The sequence below is a fragment of the Callospermophilus lateralis genome, chromosome 11, assembly GCF_048772815.1.
Source record: "Callospermophilus lateralis isolate mCalLat2 chromosome 11, mCalLat2.hap1, whole genome shotgun sequence".
In the NCBI taxonomy this organism is placed as follows: domain Eukaryota; kingdom Metazoa; phylum Chordata; class Mammalia; order Rodentia; family Sciuridae; genus Callospermophilus; species Callospermophilus lateralis.
In genome coordinates this window covers 59,804,303-59,827,023 of record NC_135315.1, presented here as the reverse complement: position 1 = coordinate 59,827,023, position 22,721 = coordinate 59,804,303, and the positions used below count along the sequence as shown (strand labels likewise).

The window sequence follows — 22,721 nt, the reverse complement described above, 5'->3', positions numbered from 1 at the left end:
TTAGCAATATAACCTCACAGACTGTCCTAGATTCTGTGCAATTCTTGGCAGATGAAGACAATGGCAGTACAGAATTTCAGTAACTGAGGTCACTCTGACTATAAAAGTTTATATACTAAAACTCATTCCAGACTCAAGGCCTCTGCTCCTAGTCACTATGTTGTACTGCTTCCATTTTCCACTATTGTGTTATGTTTGCTTTTTCCCATGGTATATTTTCTGGGATCCACTAGTAAAAAAAAAAACTTCTTGTAATACTTTTGGAGATCCTGGTTACCTTCTCCATGGTTGTCCAGGCCTGTCGTAGTGGAGTTGTGAAACAGTTAGGGAGTGGTCCACCTTCTCTGCAAATATTGGATTCAATTTCTAATCGTACAACATCATCAAATCCAAGAGGATGTGTGGCTTGGAGGGAGAAGTATCTATGGCAGAAAGGCATCCAAAGTAAAATCAAATTCCATAGCAAGTATAAGCAATTTTTGTCATTACTTGATTCAGCTGCAGACCTAGAACCACAGAGCACAGTGATGACAACTCTACTATAATCTTCATTTATTCTCACTTTGTCAAAAATATCTGGATGAATTTGCAACCTACCAACCTACCTTCCAGTCATCCTTAGCTTCTGTCCAGTCAACTCTGCTGGTGTTTAAGAGATATGAAAGTCAAGAAACGACCAAGTAAAGGAAAGAATCACACATATTTGATGGGCACCTAACCCTCTTTCAGAATTTAGTTGATAGAAATGGATTTATAAAAAAGTAAGAAAAGAGAAAAGATCTGTGCACAGGACACAATAAGAACACACCATCATAATTTGGAGACATAGCAATAAACACGTAGGAATTCAAAACAAAATGCTACCAAGGGTCAAGTGGATGAATTTGATATATTTCAAGAAAACAAGACTTGCTAGAGATTTGATATAGAAAGGAAAAGGAGTAAATAACGGTTACTCAAAGATTTCCAATTTGATGGGATAACATGTAGCTGGTATTTTGGTAAACTGATTATGAAGTAGATACAAAGAACACATTAAATCAGAAAAAAAAAAAAAAGTATCTCTTCCAAGCACTTTTGAGTAGCTTATATCTCTAGTTTCTGACAGAAACACAAAAAGTCTGATGATCCTGATTGATGCATATAACCACAAACAAGTTGGGAATTACAAAATCAAATCTGGCACAATGAGCCTGGCAAAATGATGGTGCCAGTGGGATGTCACATAGTCATTTTCATTTAATAACAGCTCCAAAGGTGAAATGGAATCCAGTGGGAAGCAGGGTCTCTGCTGTGGTTACTGAGCTCCAGCCAGGACCTTGCTAGTTAGTGCCAGTGCCATTGATTCAGCATATAGAAAACTCTTTTCTAGTCAAAATTTTCACATCAAAAAATGAGCCTCCCATGTTGTAATTATTAAACTGGTAAATACTCCTTCATGATATGAATTTTCAGGTACCCCAGATCAAATTTGTAAACTCTTACTGTTTCAAGATTTAACAATCTTTTTTAATGTAATGTCTTTTGGAAAAATTACCACCTCTTTCAGCTTTAGTGTCTTTATCTGCAAAATGAAGAAAATCAGACTAGATCTCTAATCTGGCTATTCATCAGAATTACCTGAAATTATCTTCTAAAATAAAGACTCCTGGGGCACAACTGAAACCTGCTGAATCCAAATCTTCAGGATAACGGGAAAATAACCGGAAACTTATTTTTAACAAGCTCCCAGGTGACTCATGCAACTTGGCATGAGCCTGCAAACTGATGTTCAGGGACCAGTGGCCTATAAGTTTTTGGCTCTCCTTCCAATTCTAACATTCTTTACAGTTTTCTCTATCCTCAAGTTATTCTCTTAGTATTTACTTATGGATGAAAATAACAAATTACTTTTCTCCATAAAATAAGAAACTTTAAATGAACAGACCACGTCAAGTTTTGGATCTGGCCACAGTCTTATCACTTATCCAAGCAACTATTTTGAATTCTGTTTACTACAAGATCTTTGCAACTTCTCGTTTTCAGTGAAAGCTAATAAAAAACTGGCTGGGGCTATAGCTTGGGAGAGCACAAGCTTAGCATGAGTGAAGCTCCAAATTCAATCCCCTATACCAAAAATAGAAAACAACCAACAATTATGCAAAACTATCATTCATTTATAATGCAATTAAGCAGATTTGCACCACAAAGTGTGATACACTCAAACAAAGATTTTTAAAAATATATATACACATATATATTTTTTATTGTAGATGGACACAATATCTTTATTCTATTTATTTTCATGTGGTGCTGAGGATCAAGCCAGTGCCTCACACTGCAAGGCAAGTGCTCCACTGCTGAGCCAACCCCATCCCCTCAAACAAAGATATTTAAGGCTCTTTGCAATCTATACCAACTAGTTACATGTTCCTCTTGTATTCCTTATCCTTTTTTTTTTTTTTTAATATTTATTTTTTAGTTTTCGGCGGACACAACATCTTTGTTTGTATGTGGTGCTGAGGATCGAACCCGGGCCGCACGCATGCCAGGCGAGCGCACTACCACTTGAGCCACATCCCCAGTCCTTCCTTATCCTTTTAATGATTCGAACTTGTGTTCCTTCCCTACCTTCCTTTTTCCTGATTTAACAGTGTCGTAGGCATGCTAAGTACAGTTCTGTCACTAAGCCCTCAAACTTGGGTTTCTTGAAAGTGCCACATTCCTTAAAGTTTCTATGACTCTGCTTATATTAATATCTTTACTTAGAACTTTCTTTCCTTGTCTTCTCAAGCTGGCAAAATTCCATTCACTTTTCAGATCCAAATCAAATCCTTCTCCTATGAAACCATTCCTGAACACCATATTGTTATCCTGACTTCTACACATAAACATCCCCTTCCCCCAACAGAAACTTTTGTTTCCCACAAAGCCTTACACACACCATATAAAAAGCAGCTTTCATCTGAGCTCCTTGACAGCAGAGACTGAGTTTATTCATCTTTGTTTTCAAACAGTAAATACCTACTGAATACATCTACCAATAAAACTCACTTGTCATATAAAATCATAGCATCGTTCTGGGCCTCTTGTCCATCATACTGGCCCTTTTTGGCAGCAAGCTGAGATTGGAAGTTATCTGCTGCTAACCAGAATTGTAATATATTTACTGCATCTTCTTTTTCCATGTACTAGAAAGGAAAAACACAAAAGGGAAAATAAGACTAAAAATGGATTTCTTTCACTTGTCTACTTCATGAGCCCTATGCATTAAAATATAGGATATACACAAAAAGCAAATCAAATCTACTTTTTTACTTAACATCAGTTAGCAACAGGGCATACAATCATTTGAGATAGAGAAGTTGTAAAATATTCTTGGCAAGGGCAGAACACCTGAAATGAACAACAACAACAACAACAACAACAAAAAACCCACCACACAGATAGAGCAAAATTTAAATGAACTGGAGTAAAAATTACACTAAATTGGATTAGTAGTTCCCACCATCAAAAATACAAAGAGTAGTTGGGTGCAGTGGCACACGCCTATAATCCCAGAGGTAGGGAGGCTGAGGCAGGAGGCTCATGAGTTCAAAGTCACCCTCAGCAATTTAGGGAGGCTCTAGGCAATTCAATGAGACCCTGCCTCTAAATAAAATATTTAAAACAAGGGCTGGGTCAAGAACTATGTAATGTTCTGAACAACCTACAATAAAAATTAATTTAAAAAAAAAAAAAAAAAAAAACAAGGGCTGGGGAGGTGACTAAGTAGTTAAGCACCCCTAGGTTCAATCTCTGATACAAAAAAAAAAAAAAAGATAAGAAAATCAAACCAAATCTTTTACACTTGATCATTTCCATCATTCCCTAAGAATATATTAACCTGAACAAATACTGATTTAAATTATGGCAAAGAAAGGGTGTGAAAGCAAATCAACTGAGTATTCTGGCAAAAGAGAATCCAAGTGTCCAGATTACATTTTGTAACATTGGGAATCCTCTTAATAGTCACTTCCTTTGCAACAAAATAATTCCATTTGCTGAAACCTAACAAATGCTATTAAACAAAACCATGCCTCAAAGAGATTAGTATACTTATTGATTTTGCAAATGTTTCACTATGTAATCCTATCAAGCAGCTTAAGTAAAAATGATGAGCATAGGAAAAATTTTACTACTTTTCTTTCTTCAGAAGTTGGGACTCCAATTATTTATGCACTGGAATTAAGTATCAAATTCTATAGCTTTATTTGGTACATAAGAGACTTTTAAAAAATGACAATAATTACTGATGGCTGTACGCTTAATGCATTAATCAGTGTGACCAAAACCTTACACTCAATCTCTTTTATCTGTAATATATTTTAAACTTTTCAAAAATATTCTCATATTCATGAGCTAATATAATCTGTCAAAAAATTCTATGGCTTTAAAATAGTTTCAAATAATTAAAAACATGCATTCTCATAAGCAATGGCTTAATTAGGTTTTCAAAATTAGGGTATTTTACACTGAATCTTTTTATTTTTAAATGGGATTTTCATGTTCTCTTTGATGAATATGCCATCAAAGTACTCTTGTCATTAGATAAAAAATAATACAATAATACATCTTTGGAAATGACTTATATCTTCTATGTCATTTTCTATAGATGGGGCCCCAGCATTTTATAGTTCAGAGGCTGGAATGCTCTAGCAGAGTGTAAAAAGAAATGCAGAATTTACCTCAGAGAAATAAAAGAGAGCTGACTCACAGAAGAGAATGTCAGCCAGGTAAACAGTTCCACTGGTCAGCACTTCAATCTGGTATTTACAGAAATGGTGACTTCGCAGAAACTCACTAAAGTGCCTGCACATGGACAAAAAAGGGAAAATTTGAGGGAACACCCAAGGAAAGAGCTTAATTGGGAAAAATAAGACTCTTTCCATACTGTCCCAATGGTATGTGAAAGGCCTGGGTCAAGGCTACCTCACTTCCCACGGTGCTCTTCCTGATTCATTTACCTTTATGTACTCTCTCCTACCTCTCAAGACTTTGTAACCCTCCTGTAATATTTAACACACATGGTACTTTGTATTACAACAATCAAAGAACATGCCCTGTTTCTTTTATTAGGCTGTTAACTTCCTTTGAGGCAGGTACTATACCTAACCATGCCTTGCATAGAGCATTTAATAAATGCTGAATGAAAGAAATGAGTACACAAGATTTTTTTAAGGGCATTTTAAAAAGCCCTGAGGCCATTTCATTTCATCAAATCTATGTGGATTTAGTTATACGGCACACACTAAATAAAAAACATAACTAAAAAATTAGGATATCCATCTGAAGACATGTATCAAATAAATAAACCAATTTGAATAGTCACACATTAACCTCAATCACCTCCAAAATGACTTCAGAACTAAAAACAAATTCTTTTAACTTAGGCAATATTAACATTAAAAGAAGAAATTGTTTTGTTTTAATTAGAATCTAAATTATTTATATTTAAAAGAAACTATTAACCAAGAATTTTAGAATGTGCTTGTATAACTTAACACATATTCGAATTATTTAAATCCTCAAAGATACTTTGTTTTTAGTTGAGTGAAGTCCATTTTTAACACTGAACCCAAATTCCCAAGAATGCAAAATGTGAAAATACAAAACTAGCTTACTCTTGCTCCATTGCACTAAAGACTATGGCCTGTGCCAAAACAAAGCAGTTGGGATCCACCTGTCCATCTTCTCCACAAATCTTTGCTGTAAAAGAAACAGTAGAGTCAAGCTTCCACTAAATTCAAACTACACCCATTCATTAATCAAACTGGGAAATAACAATAAGGACATATAAGTGAGGTTTAAAGAGAATTAAAAGAAAACATAGATAACAGCTCGAAAAAGTCTTTTTTGATATACATTATATAAAAGCAGCAATCAAGATTTAATAACATAACATTTTTATACAAACACCCTCAAAAACAAAATAAAAAGACAAAATCTGTAGCATATGATAGTCAGGAGATTACTATCATTAATTTATCAAACCTTGCAAACTAGTAAGAAAATCCCAAAAGAACACAAGCAAAGAACTAACAACTCAAAAGAACTAACATAAAATGGTTAATAAATATGAAAAGATATTCATGATCACTAAATAATACAAATTAGAATAAAAGGCATTATACTTGTTTAATAAAACAGCATAATTTTAACAATACATAAGTGTACTTGTTTAATAATGTTTGATGTTAATAATATTTAATAATGTACTTTTTTAATATACTTGATGAAGAGCATGGGAAAACTACAATAAGTGTTAGTGGGAATATAAATTAACATATCTTTTAAAAGGCAGCTTGGCAGTTTCTAACTTAAGTGTTAAAAATGAACATACTCTTTCAATTGGCAATTGTATTTGTAGGATTGAAATCTGAAGAATTAAGGATTCGTTAAAAACATTTACTTATAAAGAAGTCTGTCAAAATGTTACTGGTTGGGCTGGGGGTATAAATTCAGTGATAAAGTACTTGCCCAGCACCTATGAGGCCCTGGGTTCAATCCCCAGGATCCCCTGCAAAAAATAAAAAAGTTATGGGTGGAAAATTTACAACACAAATGGAACTGCCTAAACAGCTGCAAATAAAGAAGCTATTTAGTTGGCGGTTAGACAAACAACCATGAGGTCTCACTCTGAGTTCATGCTGTTAGATGGACCTTAATGAAACAAACAAACAAACAAAAACCCCCACAAGAATCAGATTGTATTATAGTTTCCTGGTCCACTGATCCATTTACTCCCACTTTCTCCTAGACAACACCTAGCTGTGACAGTGTGATATATGTACATGGTCTTTGTCCACTTTCCTAACATGTACTTCCTAAAATTCTTGGAAGTCTTCTCAGTGATAAAGTTTTTTTTTTTTTTTTTTTTAAATGTGCTAATGAGATGACTGGTAGCCACCAAAGAGCCTCAAGATGAGGACTAGTCACCAGAAAAGATCAAGGCATGGATTAGACAATTGGAACTTTTAGCCAACCTCACCCCAATTGTATTACTAAGAAAAGATGGTCCAGGAAAGTCTAGAAGATGGCAGCAACAAATTCCAACTATGTAGAAAACTCAAAATCCATTGGGTATGATGGCCCATGCCAATAATCCTAGCTACCAGGGAAGCCAAGGTAGAAGGATTCAAGATTGAGAAGAGCTGGGGCAATTCAGCTGTGCCCCAGGTTCAATCCACCGCCACAGAAAACCAAAATCCCATAACACGATCAGTCAACAAAAGTAGGTGAACTAGTATTCCACAACCCTCAAAATACAGATGGAGACAACCCACCAGCATCCACAAATGTATGTTTTAGGTGTCTGCATGGAAGAAAAAGGAAAACAGGGGCATCATTTCATATACCCCAAAATAGCCAACAGGTATTCACTGGAAAGTATGCTGGGCTAATTTAAGAACCACAGCTGAGCCTGAAAGGGGTCATGCTTCATCCATAATAAGTGAGTGCAAAGTACTCACAGGAAGGAATAAAGAAGCCCCATACTAGAATAACCTACTAGGAGTAAGGTACTTTATTTCATAAATCACAAGTACTAAGTTTGAGGTGAATAAAAATAACAAAATTTAGTACTAGAACTTATTGGAATATAATATTTGCTGATGAATAAATGAACCAATTTTTTTCTGTGAATATAGGTCATCCTGATGAGACACCGTAAAAGCTTTCAAACTTTTTTTTACTATGATCTACAGAGAAGCTGTTCATTCAGTATTATCTATACACACATATATGCATGTATGATGGAAAAAAAATTCCTGAAATCTTTGCCCTTACTACGGGAAACGCTTTGAATTTTCTATTCTAGCCTCTTTTTGGGGGGGGGCAGGGGCAAGAGGGCGTAAGAGAAAGCTGGTTCCAACCTAAGTATGAAAACACTACCAATTAGGGTATGGTCTAATCTCAAATTCTGACTGTGAGATGTTGCTTTGAACAATGTAGTTAATGTTTGTCTACTTCAGTTTCCTCATTGATAAAATAATAGCTACTTATCCAACAAGGTTCTGTAGAAGTTGAAATGAATTTATCTATGGGAAGTCCTTAGCTTATTGTCTAGACATTGTACTAATAAATATGTTGTTACTATTCTTGCTTTTGCTGTTATTCAGGTTAAAATCTAGGAATTCAGGTCCACATATAAGAAAGCAACTTTTTAAGTGACCTATACATCTATGTAACAGATATAAGAAAGTACTAAGAAAACAGACTAGGAAGGGAAGTATGTTAGGATATTCAATGTTCATTAAAAATTCTCCAAAAAAAAAAGAAAAAAAAAAATCTCTTAGCTGAGCATAGTGGCACATTCCTGTAATCTCAACTACTTGGGAAGCCAAAGCAGGAGGATAAGAAGTTCCAGGACAGCCTGAACAACTTAGTGAGATCGTGTCTCAAAATAAAAAAAGTGTAAGGGATAAAGCTTAGTGGTAGAGTGTTTGCCTAGCATGTACAAGGCCCTAGGTTTAACCTCTAGCACTAAAAAAAAAAAAAAAAAAAAAAAAAAAGACAAAAAACTCTCTTGGTCAATAATCAAAAATAGTCAGGTCTTTTTGATTATAACTTCAAGCACTACTTACCTATGATGTCATTTCTCATTGCTTCTGTAATTGGTATTGGTTTAGCAGCATCAGGAGATATATATTTGGTAAAAGTATTTACTGCATCTTGTTCTATACCTGCAAGGGAAGAAGGGGACAAAGTTCAAAACTGAAAAGCAACTTGGACCATAGCAATGGACTATATTCAAGAATAGCAGGATTTGGCTTATTGTGTTCTTTTGTTACAAGATAAACTTCCATTGTAAGGCTACCTTTTCTTTAGTTTGGGAACAGAAGATTTATATGTGAATTCTCTCCAGTCACCTTGAGATAACAAGCTTCATTATTAATAGCAATTCTTTTTAATGTACATTCTTTGTCTCTTCTCCCAACTTGAAAGACTTGCACAACAATATAAAAGAGTGCAAAACTTATTTATAAATCTATATTTAAATATTTTACCAATTATTTCACATACATGAATACCATCTTTTTGACTTTCAACAAACTTGGAAGGTTAAACAACAAATCTCGAACTTTTAAATCTCAGGATTTCTTTATAATCTTAAAAACAGGAGCTAGTGGGCTGGGGTTGTAGCTCAGTGGTAGAGAACCTGCCTAGCATAAGTGAGGCAAGGACACAGAGGCAGGAGGTCAGCATCACCCAGAAAAAAAAAGAAATAGAAGAAAGAAAATAAGAATCTTAAAAAACTTCTGTTTATGTATGGTTCGTTTATAAATATTAAGGTATTAGAAACTAAGAATGAAAAAAATTAAGTTAAAATCAACACTTAAATCTTTTGTGTTCAACATGAACATTTTTATGAAAAATAGCTATTTTCAAAATTAAAAAATTGGTGGGATGAAGGCACTGTTTTACACTTTCGCAACTCTAAATTTGGATTTTCATATCTGCTTTGGCATTCAACCTTATGCCACGCTGCTTTGATTAAAATAGATATTAAGGGGCTGGGGATATGGCTCAAGCGGTACAACGCTCGCCTCGCATGCGTGCGGCCCGGGTCCGATCCTCAGCACCACATACAAAACAAAGATGTTGTGCCTGCCAATAACTAAAAAATAAATATTTTAAAATAAATAAATAAATAAATAAAATAGATATTAAGAACATCAGACATGTAATTGGGAAAAGTAGAATTTGAATGGTTTTTTGAGATAACTGTGGATATATTCTTTAATATTTCAACAAAACGTGTGATAGTTCTAAAAGGTTAGAATGTAGAACCTAAAACCATGTCAATGAAGTTTTCATATTGTTACATTAAAATCTACAGTCCTAGTTTCTGTTCTTTTATTTATGAATGATTTTATAAAAATCATGTTTTCCACTACTTTAGAAAATACTGGTATTCTGATTTATACAGATTTTTATAGGCTTATGTAAATCTAAAATCATCATTAATTTCACCAATGATCTTATTGGAATACCCTTTAAAACTTTCAAAGCACATGGTGGTATTTAGAAGTTTTCCAAAATTCTTATTTTCATTTGAAAAGTTTAAATTTTAGCACTGGGTAACAAATGCAGTGTTTTCCTTGAAGTGATAGGCTCACTTCATTAGTTTCCAAAAAAATGTCTGCCATAGTTTGTCAGTGTTCATTCTTTGTAGTAAAAGTGATAGTCTAGGGCTGGGGTTGTAGCTCAGTGGTAGAATGCTTGCCTAGCACATGTGAGGCACTAGGTTCAATCCTCAACAACACATAACAATAAATAAATAAAGATATTGTATCCATCTACAACTAATATATATATTAGTTGATTTGAGCTAATTGAGCTCAAATCACAATCAATTGCTCATGTGTGTTTCTTTAAGCCAACTAGTGTACTTTAGTATAAAGAGCTTTACACATAATTTCTACCTCATTACACATATTAAAAAGAAATTACCGTGGACTCAAAGGTTTAGCTTATTTTAAAAAAGTAATTCTTTATTACCCCAAAGACATCCTTAAGTAAAACTAGCATTTAGTTTTACCAGAAATAAGAGCAGTAAAGAATATACCAACTGGAGCTGGGGTTGTGGCTCAGTGGTAGAGTGCTTGCCCAGCATGTGTAAGGCACTGGGTTCGATTCTCAGTACCACATATAAATAAAATAAAATAAAGTTACATTGACAACTAAAAGAAATATGTTTTTAAAAAAAGTATTAAAAAAAAAGAATATACCAACTTACTAGTACAATTCTGTCTAAAGCCAGCACATTTTCCCCACTATTTCTCTTGTACCACCATTACTAATATCAACACAGTGAAAAAGACAAATAACAAATCTTAGAAATGTGAAAACAGTTTTGACTTCACAGACCTGCCTTAAATCTTAGGAAATCCCTACAGGTATACAAACCACATTTCAAGAACCCCCAACTTAAGCTAAATAGATTATTATGCACCCCTACTCCCTGACTTTTTTGGGGGGTGCAGATGGACCTGAGAGGCACTTTATCTCTGAGCTACATTCTTAGCTCTTTTTTTTTTTTACTTTGAGACCAGTTCTCACTAAATTGCTTAGGTTGTCCTTGAACTTACATCCTCCTGCCTCAGCCTCCTGAGTTGCAGGGACTATAAATATGTGCCACCACATCCAGCTAGTATTCCCATATTTATAGGAAAAAAAAAAAAGGTATGTACAATAAAGGAAAATATCTTATTTGAATCAAGAAAGTATGAGAATGGGGAGTAAAAATATAGGTTTTATATGTGTTTGCAATTGTTACCAGCTTAAAATAGACCGTTACAAGATGTTTTATGTAAACCTCATGGCAAATGAAAAATAAAGAAAAATGAAAAAAAAAAAAAGCATGCCAATGCACATGTGCACATGCATGCAAGCATGCACACACATTCACAAAATCAATAAAATACAAAGGAAGATAGGGAAAAAGGAGCAAAGGCACTACAACATGGAAAACAACTAACAAATGGAAGTTAAATCTCACCCTATTAACAATTACATTAGGGGCTGGGATTGTGGGTCAGTGGTAGAACGCTCGCCTAGCATGTATGAGGCACTGGGTTCGATCCTCAGCACCACATATTTAAAAAAAAAAAAAAATTACATTAAATGTAAAAGGATTAAATTCTCTAACCAAAAGACAAAGAGTGGCTGACTGGTTTAAAAAGGAAGACCCAGGGGCTGGGATTGTGGCTCAGTGGTAGAGCACTTGCCTCACATGTGTGAGGCACTGGGTTTGATTCTCAGCACCACTATAAATAGAATAAAATAAAGGTCCATCAACATCTAAAAAAAAAAAAAAAATTTTAAATATATAAATAAAAAAAATAAAAAGAATACCCAAATATATGTTGTCTTACTTTTTCAGATTTAAGGATACTCACAGGCTGAAAGTGAAGGAATAGAAGACAATACTCTACATAGCCAGAAGAAGACATTCCATGCAAATAGTAACTAACAGTCACATGTGTATCACACAAAACAGATTTTAACTCCATCACAAAGAACCATCAGGAAGATATAACAATTATAAATAAATGTTGAAAGCCGCTCTAGACAGGTGCTATGCACTCACCTTTAAGTCCTGAGAAAGAGGTACTGAATAGGTACTGCACCCCACAATACAATTTGGACTTTACCTCCACGTGGATAAGAGGTACAGCTCCAGGAGTGGGCATCACCCAATGGGGTTGGATTACACCCACTTGTTTGTTGTAATACTACCCCTTGCCTCATATGAATGGCTTCTCCCCCCCTCCACAAAAAAACCTGGTTTTCAGGCATGCTCCCTCTCTTTCTTGCCTGCTTTGCCCCCCTCGTGGAAGCTGTGGCTGAGGAGCCTTCACTGATAAATAAATAAATAAAATAAAAAGAAAAGGTACTTTCTGTGTCTATATCTTTATTTAGTCAGACCAAATTCACTTGAGACAAATATGTATCCAAAATCAAGGCATTTAAATATATATAGCAAACATTGATAGAACTGAGGAGAGAAACAGCATCATAATAATAGCAGAATACTTTAATACCCCACTTTCAATAATGAATAGAATCAAAGACAAAGAAAATAGTAAGGAAACGGAAGACCTGAAGATCCAAACAACTAGATATAACAATATATATATTCTTCTCAAGCTTACATAGAAGATTCCCAGGATAGACCTGTTAGGTCACAAAACAAGTCTTAATGAATTTATGGAGACTGAAGTAGGAGGATCACTAAGCAACAAAGCGCCCCATCTCAAGAAAGAAAGAAAGAAAGAGAGAGAGAGAGAGAGAGAGAGAGAGAGAGAAAGAGACAAAGAGACAAAGAAAGAGAGAGAGAGAAAGAGAAAGAAAGAAAGAAAGAAAGAAAGAAAGAAAGAAAGAAAGAAAGAAAGAAAGAAAGAAAGAAAACAAAACAATAAAATAGAGGGAGGACTGGGGTTGCAGTCAGAGGTAGTATGCATGTGTGAGGCAGAGATCAATCCCCAGCACAGCATAAAAATAAAGGTACTGTGTCCATATACAATTTAAAAAAATTGTTTTTAAAGAAAACAAAGACCCAATAACAGAATGGAAATGACAGAGAAAAGAATTAGTGAATTTGAGGATAACTGAATAGAAAGTTACAAAGTTGGAAGGCGAAAAAAAAAAAAAAAGAATAGAAAAAAGTAAATACAGCCTCAGGAACCTGTAGAACAATAACAAAACTCTAACATTAGGATCATCAGAGTTCTAGAAGAAGTGGACAAACACTATAGTGCCAATTTTTAAAGAATGAATGGCTGAAAACTCCCCAAATCCCCCAAATTTATACAAATGTGAAGCTTAGTAACCCTCAAGTAGGAAGAAAAACAAAGAAATTCACGTCCATTTTTAAATACCATAACCAAATTGCTAAAGACTAAAGAGGAAAAAAAAATCTTAAAAGCAATGTGTTAAATACATAGTAATAATGACTCCAAGATGTAGCAAAATAATCACCAGTAACCATGCAGGCTAGAAAACAATGAAACAACTTTTTAAAGTGGTTAAAAAAGAAAAAAAAAATCACCAACACAGAATTCTCTACCAAATGAAAATTATTTCAAGAATGAAAGCAAGGAGCCAGTCATGGTGGTACATGCCTGTAATCCTAGCAGTGCAGGAGGCTGAGGTAAGAGGATTTCAAGTTCAAAACTAGCCTAAGCAATTTATCGAGACCCTGTCTCAAAATAAAAAAATAAATGAATAAAAAGGGCTGGGGATGTGGCTCAATGGTTGAGTGCCCCTGGGTAAAATCCCCAGTACCAAAAAAGAAAAGAAATGCTATAGGAAATAATTGAGATAATGAAATGATAACTAAACTTCAAAGATAAAGGAACAACAACATATATAGCAAATAACTGGGTAAATAAAAGATGACCATTTTTCTCCTAGGTTCTTTAAACCATGTATGACAACTGAAAGCAAAAATTACATTTTCTGAAAGGCTTTCAATGTATAGTTGACAATTACAAAATGTAAGTAGGAATATAAAGAAATCTATATGATGGTAAGTTTCCACTTCCATTGGAGTCACAGAATATTGATTTTAAGTACACTGTAAAAAGTATGCAAAGCCACAAAAAAAATCTACACAAAGAAGAACTCAAAAACACCCTGGTGCAGTGGTGCATACCTGAACTTCAGTGACTCTGGAGGCTGAAGTAGAAGGATCTCAAATTTGAGGCCAGCCTCAGCAACTTAGTGAGGCCCTGAGCAATTTAGCAAGACTGCCTCAAAATTAAAAAAAATAAAAAGGGCTAGATATGCAGCTCAATGGTAAAAGGCCCTAAATTCAATTCCTAATATTATAAAAAAAGAAAAAAGAACTCAATAAACTAAAAAATTTCAAAGAATCCAAAAGAAAGCAGAAAAGGAGAAATCAAGGAATAGAAAACAAGGAACAAACAGGTAGACATGAATTCAAACACGTTATATTTACTATGATCATAATAAAATTATATTACCCAATACCAATAATTATGTTTACATATTATATTATAATCACATTGCAGTAATTATTTAACTTAAAAAATTACATTAAAATCTGTACTAATTAAATTTACAAACAAAAAACCCCCACAGAGATTGTCAGAATGGGTGAAGTAACATGATCCAACTATGTTACCCACAAGAAACTCACTTCAAATAAAAATTGTAAAGACAGCCCCAAGTAAAGAAATGAGAAAAGATATATAAACACTAATCAAATGAAAGTTGGATTATCTATATAAATCAGACAACAGATATTTCTGATCTCAGAACAAGCAATGTTACTATAAAGAAGAATATATACAGGGCCGGGATTATAGCTCAGTGATAGAGTGCTTGCCTAGCATGTGTGAGGCACTAGGTTCAATTATCAGCACTGCAAATGAATAAAATATAATAAAGGTCCTCGACAACTAAAAAAATATTAACAAAAAAGAAGAATGTATACCATGACTTAGATAAAGAAAAGTATATACAATGATAAAAGACACAATTCACCAAGAAAGTAAATAATTCTAAATGTGTATATACCTTACAACAGGGCCTCAAAAATACATGCAACAAAACCAGACTGAATTAGAAGAACTGGAACCAGATGCAGTGGCACACACCTGTAATCAGCCACTCAGAAGGCTGAGGCAGGAAGATTACAAGCTTCAAGCCAGCCTCAGCAAATTAGCAAAGCCCTAAGCAACTTGGTGAGACCCTGTCTCAAAAAGTAAAAAGGGCTGGGGATGTAGCTTGCTGGTAAAGTGCCCCTAGGTTCAATCCATAATAATAATAATAATAACAACAACAATAAAAATAAAAAGAACTGGAAAAACTCACAATTATAGTTGGAGACGTCAACACACTTCTACCTTCTCTCAGTAATAGAGTAATATGATCGCAAACAAAATATCTGCAAGGATATAGAAAAACTGAATACCATCATCAACCAACTAAATCTGACATACCCAAACCAGATAAAAGCAATACAAGACAAAGTTACAAAAATGTTAAAAAGAAAAAAAAAAAAAAAAATGGAAGTCAAATCCAGCAACAAATAAAAATATACCACAAGCAAGTGGAGTTTATTCTGAGAATACAACACTGATCCAATATTCAAAAACCAATCAATATAATCCAATATATTAATAGACAAAAGGAAAACCAGTCGTATCAAATAACACAGAAAAAAAGTATCTGACAAAATTCAACACCCATTTATGATTCAAAACAACAATAACTTTCAGCAAACTAGCACAAGAAGGGAAGTTTATCAAACTGATAAAGGGCATTTACAAAAAACCTATAGCTAACCTCAGACATAATGAGAAAAACAGAATACTTCACCATTCCTAATCAACACTGTAATAGATGTCCTAGCTAGTGCAATAGGTCAGGAGAACAAGGCTAAAAGAGAGAAGAAACAAATTGGAAATGAAGAAATAAAACTCCCTATTCCTATTCATAGACCACATGATTATTTATATAGAAAAATCCCAAGAAACCCACAAAAAAGTTCCTAGGAACAATAATTTAGTATGTCACAGAATACAAAGTCAATATTAAAAAAAATCAATTGTTTTATATGCAAGCCATGAAAATTTTAAAACACAATTTTTAAAGCACTATTATTCACAATAGCATCAAAAAGAAAAAAAAGAGAAATACTTAAGATATAATTCTAACAAAGTATCAAGGATCCATATGTTGAAATTATACAAAGCTAATGAAAAGAAGCCAAAGGCCCAGGTAAATGGATATACATACCATGTTCATGGATTGTAAGACTTGACAAAATTAACATGTCAATTCTTCCCAAATTAGTTGAACACAATTTTAATAAAATTCCAGCAGGGTCTTTTTTTTTTTTTTTTTTTTGCATATATAGACAATATAATTCTAAAATTTATAATGGGGATTATTAGAACAGCCAAAATAATTTTAGAAAAAAAGAAGAAATTTGGAGGACTCAGAGGCCTACACCAATGTGGCCAAGATACAAAGGCAATCTGATGGAGTAGGGTATTCTTTTCAATAAATGATGTTGGAACAACTGGACATCTGGACATTCATTTGTCAAAATAAACATAAAACATAAGCCTTGACTTAACCATCACAATTATACAATATCAACTCAAAAAGGATCACATGTAAAAATGTGAAATGTAAAAACTATAATACTTTTATTAGAAAACATGGGGAGAAAATCTTCATGACCTCTGTACATCTGTAAAAGAAAAAATGGGTAAGATGGACTTAATCATCATTCTGCTCTGAGAAAATATCTGTTACAAGAATGAAAAGTCAAACTGGAATATTCACCTGGAAGTAGACATTCGCAAATCACATTAAAAAAAATAAAAATTACATCCAAAATACATACAAAACTCTAAAATTTCAACAATAAAAAAGTCAACCCAATAAACTATGGGAAAGATTTAAATAATTCACTAAAAACATGGGATAAGAAATACACAAAAAAATACTCTACGGGAAATATCAGGGAAACGCAGAGTAAAACCAAAATGAGATGCTACTACACATCTATTAGAATGGTTTTTAAAAACACAATAAACAAAACATTGACAATATTAGTGCTGGTTGGAATATGAAGGAATTAGAACTCATATATTGCTGCTAAGAATGCAAAATGGTACTTTCTACAAAACAGTCTAGCAGGGACTTATATAATTAAATATATACTTAGCACATAATCTAGCAAACCCACTACCAGACATTTGCCCTATGTAGAAGAGAAATAAAAACTATGTCTACACAAAAACCTATACACAAACGGTTACAGCAGTTCCTATTTATAACTACCAACAAGTGAAACAATCCAAATATATTCCAGTAGACCAATGAAATATACCAATACAAAGGAATACTACTTGAAATAAAAAGAAATAAACTATAAAAATAAACCTCAAAGGTTAATATTCTGTATAAATTCACTTATATGACATTTTGGAAAAGGCGAAATTGTAGAGATGGAAAATAGATCACTGGTTGACAAATTTGGAAAAGAAGGGTTTGGCTACAAAGGTGATAGAACTCTTCTTTGTCCTGACTGTAGTGATAGTTAAAAGAATCTATACATGTGCTAAAATTCAGACAAGTAAACATTTTTAAAAGGTCAAATTTACTAAATATAAATTTTTAAAATAACAATTGAAACAGGAAAAAAGTAATGACCATTGCTATCAATATTTTTTAAATGAAATAAATTACCATCAAAGCAAAGACTGTTTCCAAAAACAATAAAGCGTATTAAAGAAAAAAACCTTACATTTCCATTTCCAGAAATATGCTGAACTACATGTTCAAAGAAACTTATCCCAATGCTGAATTCCCTCAAAATGCCTTTTAAAAGTATAGCAGAGGGCTGGGAATATAGATCAGTGGTAGAGTGTTTTGCCTAGTACATGCAAAATGCCAGAGGAAGAAAAAAATCTTCTTTGACAATTCCTGACCACAAGACTACTCCCAGGTTTAGTGCCTTAAAAACCCAAATAAACATATTTTAAATAGTACCAGAAAGGTAGTGAACCAAGCTCCAAGTGCATGACAAAAGCAAATGCAAATACACCTGAAAACTTCATTTACACAGAGTACTTAAAAAAATGCCCACAGGTAGGTTCATGAAACAGATGGTCAGTTAAGCTCAGCTGGTTAGAAAAAGGTGGTAGAAATTCATGAAACAAGTTCACAACTAAAAATCATTGAAATCACCACATCAAGAAAATGAATCTGAAGAAACAAATGTTAAATCAGATCCATAAAAGCAATAGACAGTGGAATATATGTTCAATAAAGTTATTTATTTTTGGTGTTGCTGTGTATTAAACCCAGAGCTTTGCTCAAGCTAGGCAAGCACTCTATCACCAAGCTACAGTCCCAGCCCTATGTTTAATAAGTTTAAGGAAATTAAAGACAAGATCAGAGGTGGGATGAAGGTAAAAGGAACAAGAAAACTATGAAAAACAAGCAAACACATTTCAAGAAAATAAAAGTGTTTCTAGAAATGAAAAATTCAATCATTTTACAATGAAGATAACATGTCAAAGTTGATTCAATAACGAAGAACCAACTTTAGAGACAATCAATGAACCCATTTAGAGAGAATCAATGAACCCATGAAGAAACCACCAGCCTTTTGAGAAACAAAGAACAGATAAGATGAAAGAGAAGACAAAAAACACAGAGGCTGTGCAATGGGAATTCCAGAAGGTGATAACTAAAGAAAAGGAGTGTGCAATTTCTAAACTACTAAGAGAAGAGAAGAGAACAGAAATGAAAGAAAAGGGATGCTGTTGTCAATATGCCTAGGTTTTAATTCCAGTTCCTCACTTACTGTACAACCCACGGCAAGTTACTTAACCTTGCTGAGTCATGATTTTCTCCTTTATAAAACAAGGTAACAATGCCTACTTCATCTAAGTGTTGTGGCTATTAAATGAAATCTAAATATACACTTAGCACAGAACTCAATACATTACCTGACGGCACCTGATGAAAATTAAAAATATATATATAAAAACTTTATCTGCAAAGTGCAGTAAAATAGATTGAGACGGAAAAAATAAGCCTATATGGATAATCTATGGATAATGCTTTGATTTCCAACTCTTAGAGGATGTAGTCACTCTAGATATCCCTCCTGCTCCTTTTTCATACACTGATGTGATTCTACTCTACTTTCCAAATCATTCCAAATTTGCAAGCAGTTAGAAAAGAGGATACTATTCTAATGCTTTTATTTCTCATCTTAAGCTCTGCTTTGTGAATTAAAACAAGAAGAAAACCACATACTTACTTTTCATTAGTTTTCCTGACAATTCTTTTAGTGGAGAAGAGGGACTATTTCTACTGGCTATTATAAGTCTGGAGGAGGATTCTTGAGTTTCCATGGAAACTTGACTAGCTCCTGCTCTGGCCATTTCAAGGTGAAGAGAAGGGGCACTGTCAAATTCCTGGGAAAGCAGCAGGTGATTCTGAGTGTTGTTAGTTCTATTAATCAGGCTAATTCCTTCTGATTGAGTCATAAGCAATTGGGCTGAGCTAGAACCCTCCAATCTCTTGTCACGGGACTCAGTTACAAAAGATGCTGTAGTTTCATGCTTTTTTGATGGAGATACAGGCTCAGCCAGAGAGCTCTGCTTCACTGTGTTCAGACTGTGTGCTCTTATTCGGGACCAAGTTGTAGAATGAAAACTTTCAGCTTCTAACCAAAATTTAACCAAATGCTCCATTCTCCGAAGTTCCATGAATTGAATGAAATATGGGAGGACAACAGTGTCGTGCAAGACTTGTTCAAGGGTTTTGGAAAGACTTGATTTGGTCTCCTGAGTCTGGTAGTCCAGACAAGATCTGCCTAAAAGAAGCAAAAAAGTCAGCAGTTAGGTAACAAATAATTTCACATAGAAAGATTATTCAATCACCTGTAGCAACAAGGATACCAGAGGGTTCTTAAATAAAATTTGTTTCCTAGCAACCACAATAAATGAACTATAGATACTATGATTTTGGTTTCTAAACAATGCAAAAAACAACCATCTAAAACTCATTTAATTGAACCACCAATAAAAAAATTAATTAATTAAATAAAACTCATTTAAATTACCGAAAAATTCTTTGTTACTCAATCCTTATTATCTCCTTAGTATTAATTCAGAACATGTAAATTCTTTTTTTTTTTTTTTTTGGTTGTCCATGGACATTTATTTTATATTTTATTTATATGCGGTACTGAGAATTGAACCCAGTGCCTCACCCATGCTAGGCAAGCACTCTACAACTGAGCCATAACCCCACCCCCAGAATATGTAAATTCTTAAAAGAAAAAAATAATCTTATGGTATGAATAACCTATGATACCAGTCCCAAAGAAAAAGGGCCAATAAAAAGGGATAATAAAATTATTTTTTAAAAAAAGTTTTAACCTCATTGAAATCCCAGAAAGGGCTGGTAGAACACTTGCCTAGCTCATGTGAGACACTGGGTTTGATTATCAGTTCCACATAAAAATAAGTAACTAAATAAAATAAAGGTATTGTGTCCATCTACAACTAAAAAAAGAAAAGAAAAAAAAAAAAAAACCAGAAAAGCAAAGTAATGTAAGATGACATTTTGCCTCTCAAACTGGAAAATGTTTTTTCAAAATAAATAAATAAATAAGCACTATCAAGGGCATGGGGACATCAGCAACACTCTCAGGCACTGGTGATAAGACTATTACTGGCAAAATCTTTTCAAGGGAGCATTCAGGAACACACAGTAAAGCCTTAGCAAACTAGCAAGTTAGAAAAACTTAGCAAAAGTTAGAAAAACATAGCAAAAGTTTTTCAATCCAATAACTCCACTTGTGAGCACTTGTCCTGAAGAAAAATTGTGGATATGTGGATATAGCTATAAAGGTGTCATGAATTCTCCATAATGGCTTTGGGATCTTATCTCAAAGAATAAAACTTAATAAAAGATACATTTCTCTTACTTTATATTTAGTTTAATTTAGTTTATTATTATAACCACAAGCCAATTATTAGGGTAACCAAAAAAGTGAGAAAAATTTTTGACCTTCACAGTATGATTATAGAGGGTCATATAAATTTATAAAAATGTATAAAATTAGCTGAGGGTTTCATTAATTTTTCAAAAGGACTTTCCTTAATCCTTTGATATTCAAATGTTTCTCTTTTGAAGCACTTCATGTGTCATCATTTCTCATGACTATCTTGCCATCAATGTTAACTAAGTCCATCTTTGATAGTATCACTTCATGAATTTAAGGAAATCCTGATATTTTGCAAGACTTTAAATTTTCTTTTAATTAAACCTTGAGATAATGATGGATTCACACAGAGTTGTGAGAAATAATATAGAAAAATCCCTTGAAGGGCTGGGAGTGTAGCCCAGCAATAAGCTACTTAGCTAGCATGTACAGGGCCTCGGTTCTATCCCAATCAAGGAAGGGAGGGAGAGAGAAAGAAAGGAAGAGCCCTTGAGCTTTTTAATTTCCAGCCCAGTAATATCTTTGAAAATGGGAGTATACAATATTATACCAAGATACTGACAATGATAGAATCCACCAATTTTATTCCAGATTTCCTCAATTTTACTTGTATTCATTTGTGTATATTTAGTTCTATGTAATTTTATCATGTGTAGATATATGTATCCATTGCCAAGACATTAAAGTTTCAACACCACAAGGATTCCTCATGCTGCCCACTCATAACCATACTCACCAAGTCTCCTTACCTCCCCCATCACTAACTGGCAGTCACTAATTTCTTAATTTCTCTAATTTTATCAGTTCAAGAATGCTACGCAAATGTACTTCTGCTGTAATGGTGGTCCACTTTATACTTTGAATTATAGCCCTTGGTGCTGTGCCACTGCAAATGATTTTTAAAATGGACATGTTTCTTTCTCTTCCCCTCCCTGCTCCTCCTTAATCTCTCCCCCTCCCTAATCTTAGGGGAAACAGGATCACCTTTTTTCACTATCCTAGGCAGACTTATCTGTCCTTGAATACATACCCACCATTGGAATGAAGTAATCTAGACTCTGGGGATGGTACCAGAAGATTCAGAATTGACTATCTCCCAAATTAAAGAGTAAATTACAACTTCAACAGAGGCCATATAGAATGTATCCTTTAATCACCTCTTTAAAAGCCCTGTGTTCCTACTGATGGGCAGAATTACGGCCTTTCGGACAGGAATCCCCTGTGTTTCTCCTTTGCTAGCAAAGAAATAAAACTTTTTTCCTTTTTCTCAAAATCTTATCCTCCTTATTTGATTGGCATCAGGGACAAGGGCTGGGCTTTCAGTAACATTCCTTTTGTGATTGACTTTTGCCTTTTACCACAATTCCCTTGAAATTCATCCCTGTTGTGTTTATAGTTTATTTCATTTTATTTTTGAGTAGTATTCTGTGGTATGAATTTACCAGGTCATTTAGCTATTGAAGGACATTCACTTTATCACTAGTAAGCTGCCATCAACATTTGTGTACAGGTTTTTATGTAAACATAAAATTTTCATTTCTCTAAGATAAGTGTCTAAAAGTGCAAGTACTGGGTCATATGGTAATTCTGTGTTTAGCTTTACAAGAAAATGTCACACTGTTTTCGAGAGTGACTATACCACTTACATTCCCACCAACAATATGTCCAGTAAAACTTATAATTTTAC

At 33.9% G+C, this 22,721-nt stretch overlaps 1 protein-coding gene across 4 annotated transcripts in view; it reads right to left on the bottom strand.

Annotated features, from left to right (window-relative positions):
• The window catches only part of Akap10 (A-kinase anchoring protein 10), a 59,293-nt gene that overhangs the window by 22,730 nt on the left and 13,842 nt on the right, over positions 1–22,721 (bottom strand). For all 4 annotated transcript variants that reach the window (XR_013092637.1, XM_076869289.1, XM_076869287.1 and 1 more), the window contains exons 4-9: positions 19,340–19,897; positions 8,604–8,702; positions 5,643–5,727; positions 4,707–4,830; positions 3,034–3,170; positions 278–422 (exon numbers count right to left, since the gene is read on the bottom strand). Coding sequence is in view for 3 of the 4 variants with exons in the window: in XM_076869289.1 (XP_076725404.1) it covers positions 278–422; positions 3,034–3,170; positions 4,707–4,830; positions 5,643–5,727; positions 8,604–8,702; positions 19,340–19,897 (1,148 nt within the window). In the remaining variant the exon portion in view is untranslated. The remainder of the gene's footprint in view (positions 1–277; positions 423–3,033; positions 3,171–4,706; positions 4,831–5,642; positions 5,728–8,603; positions 8,703–19,339; positions 19,898–22,721) is intronic.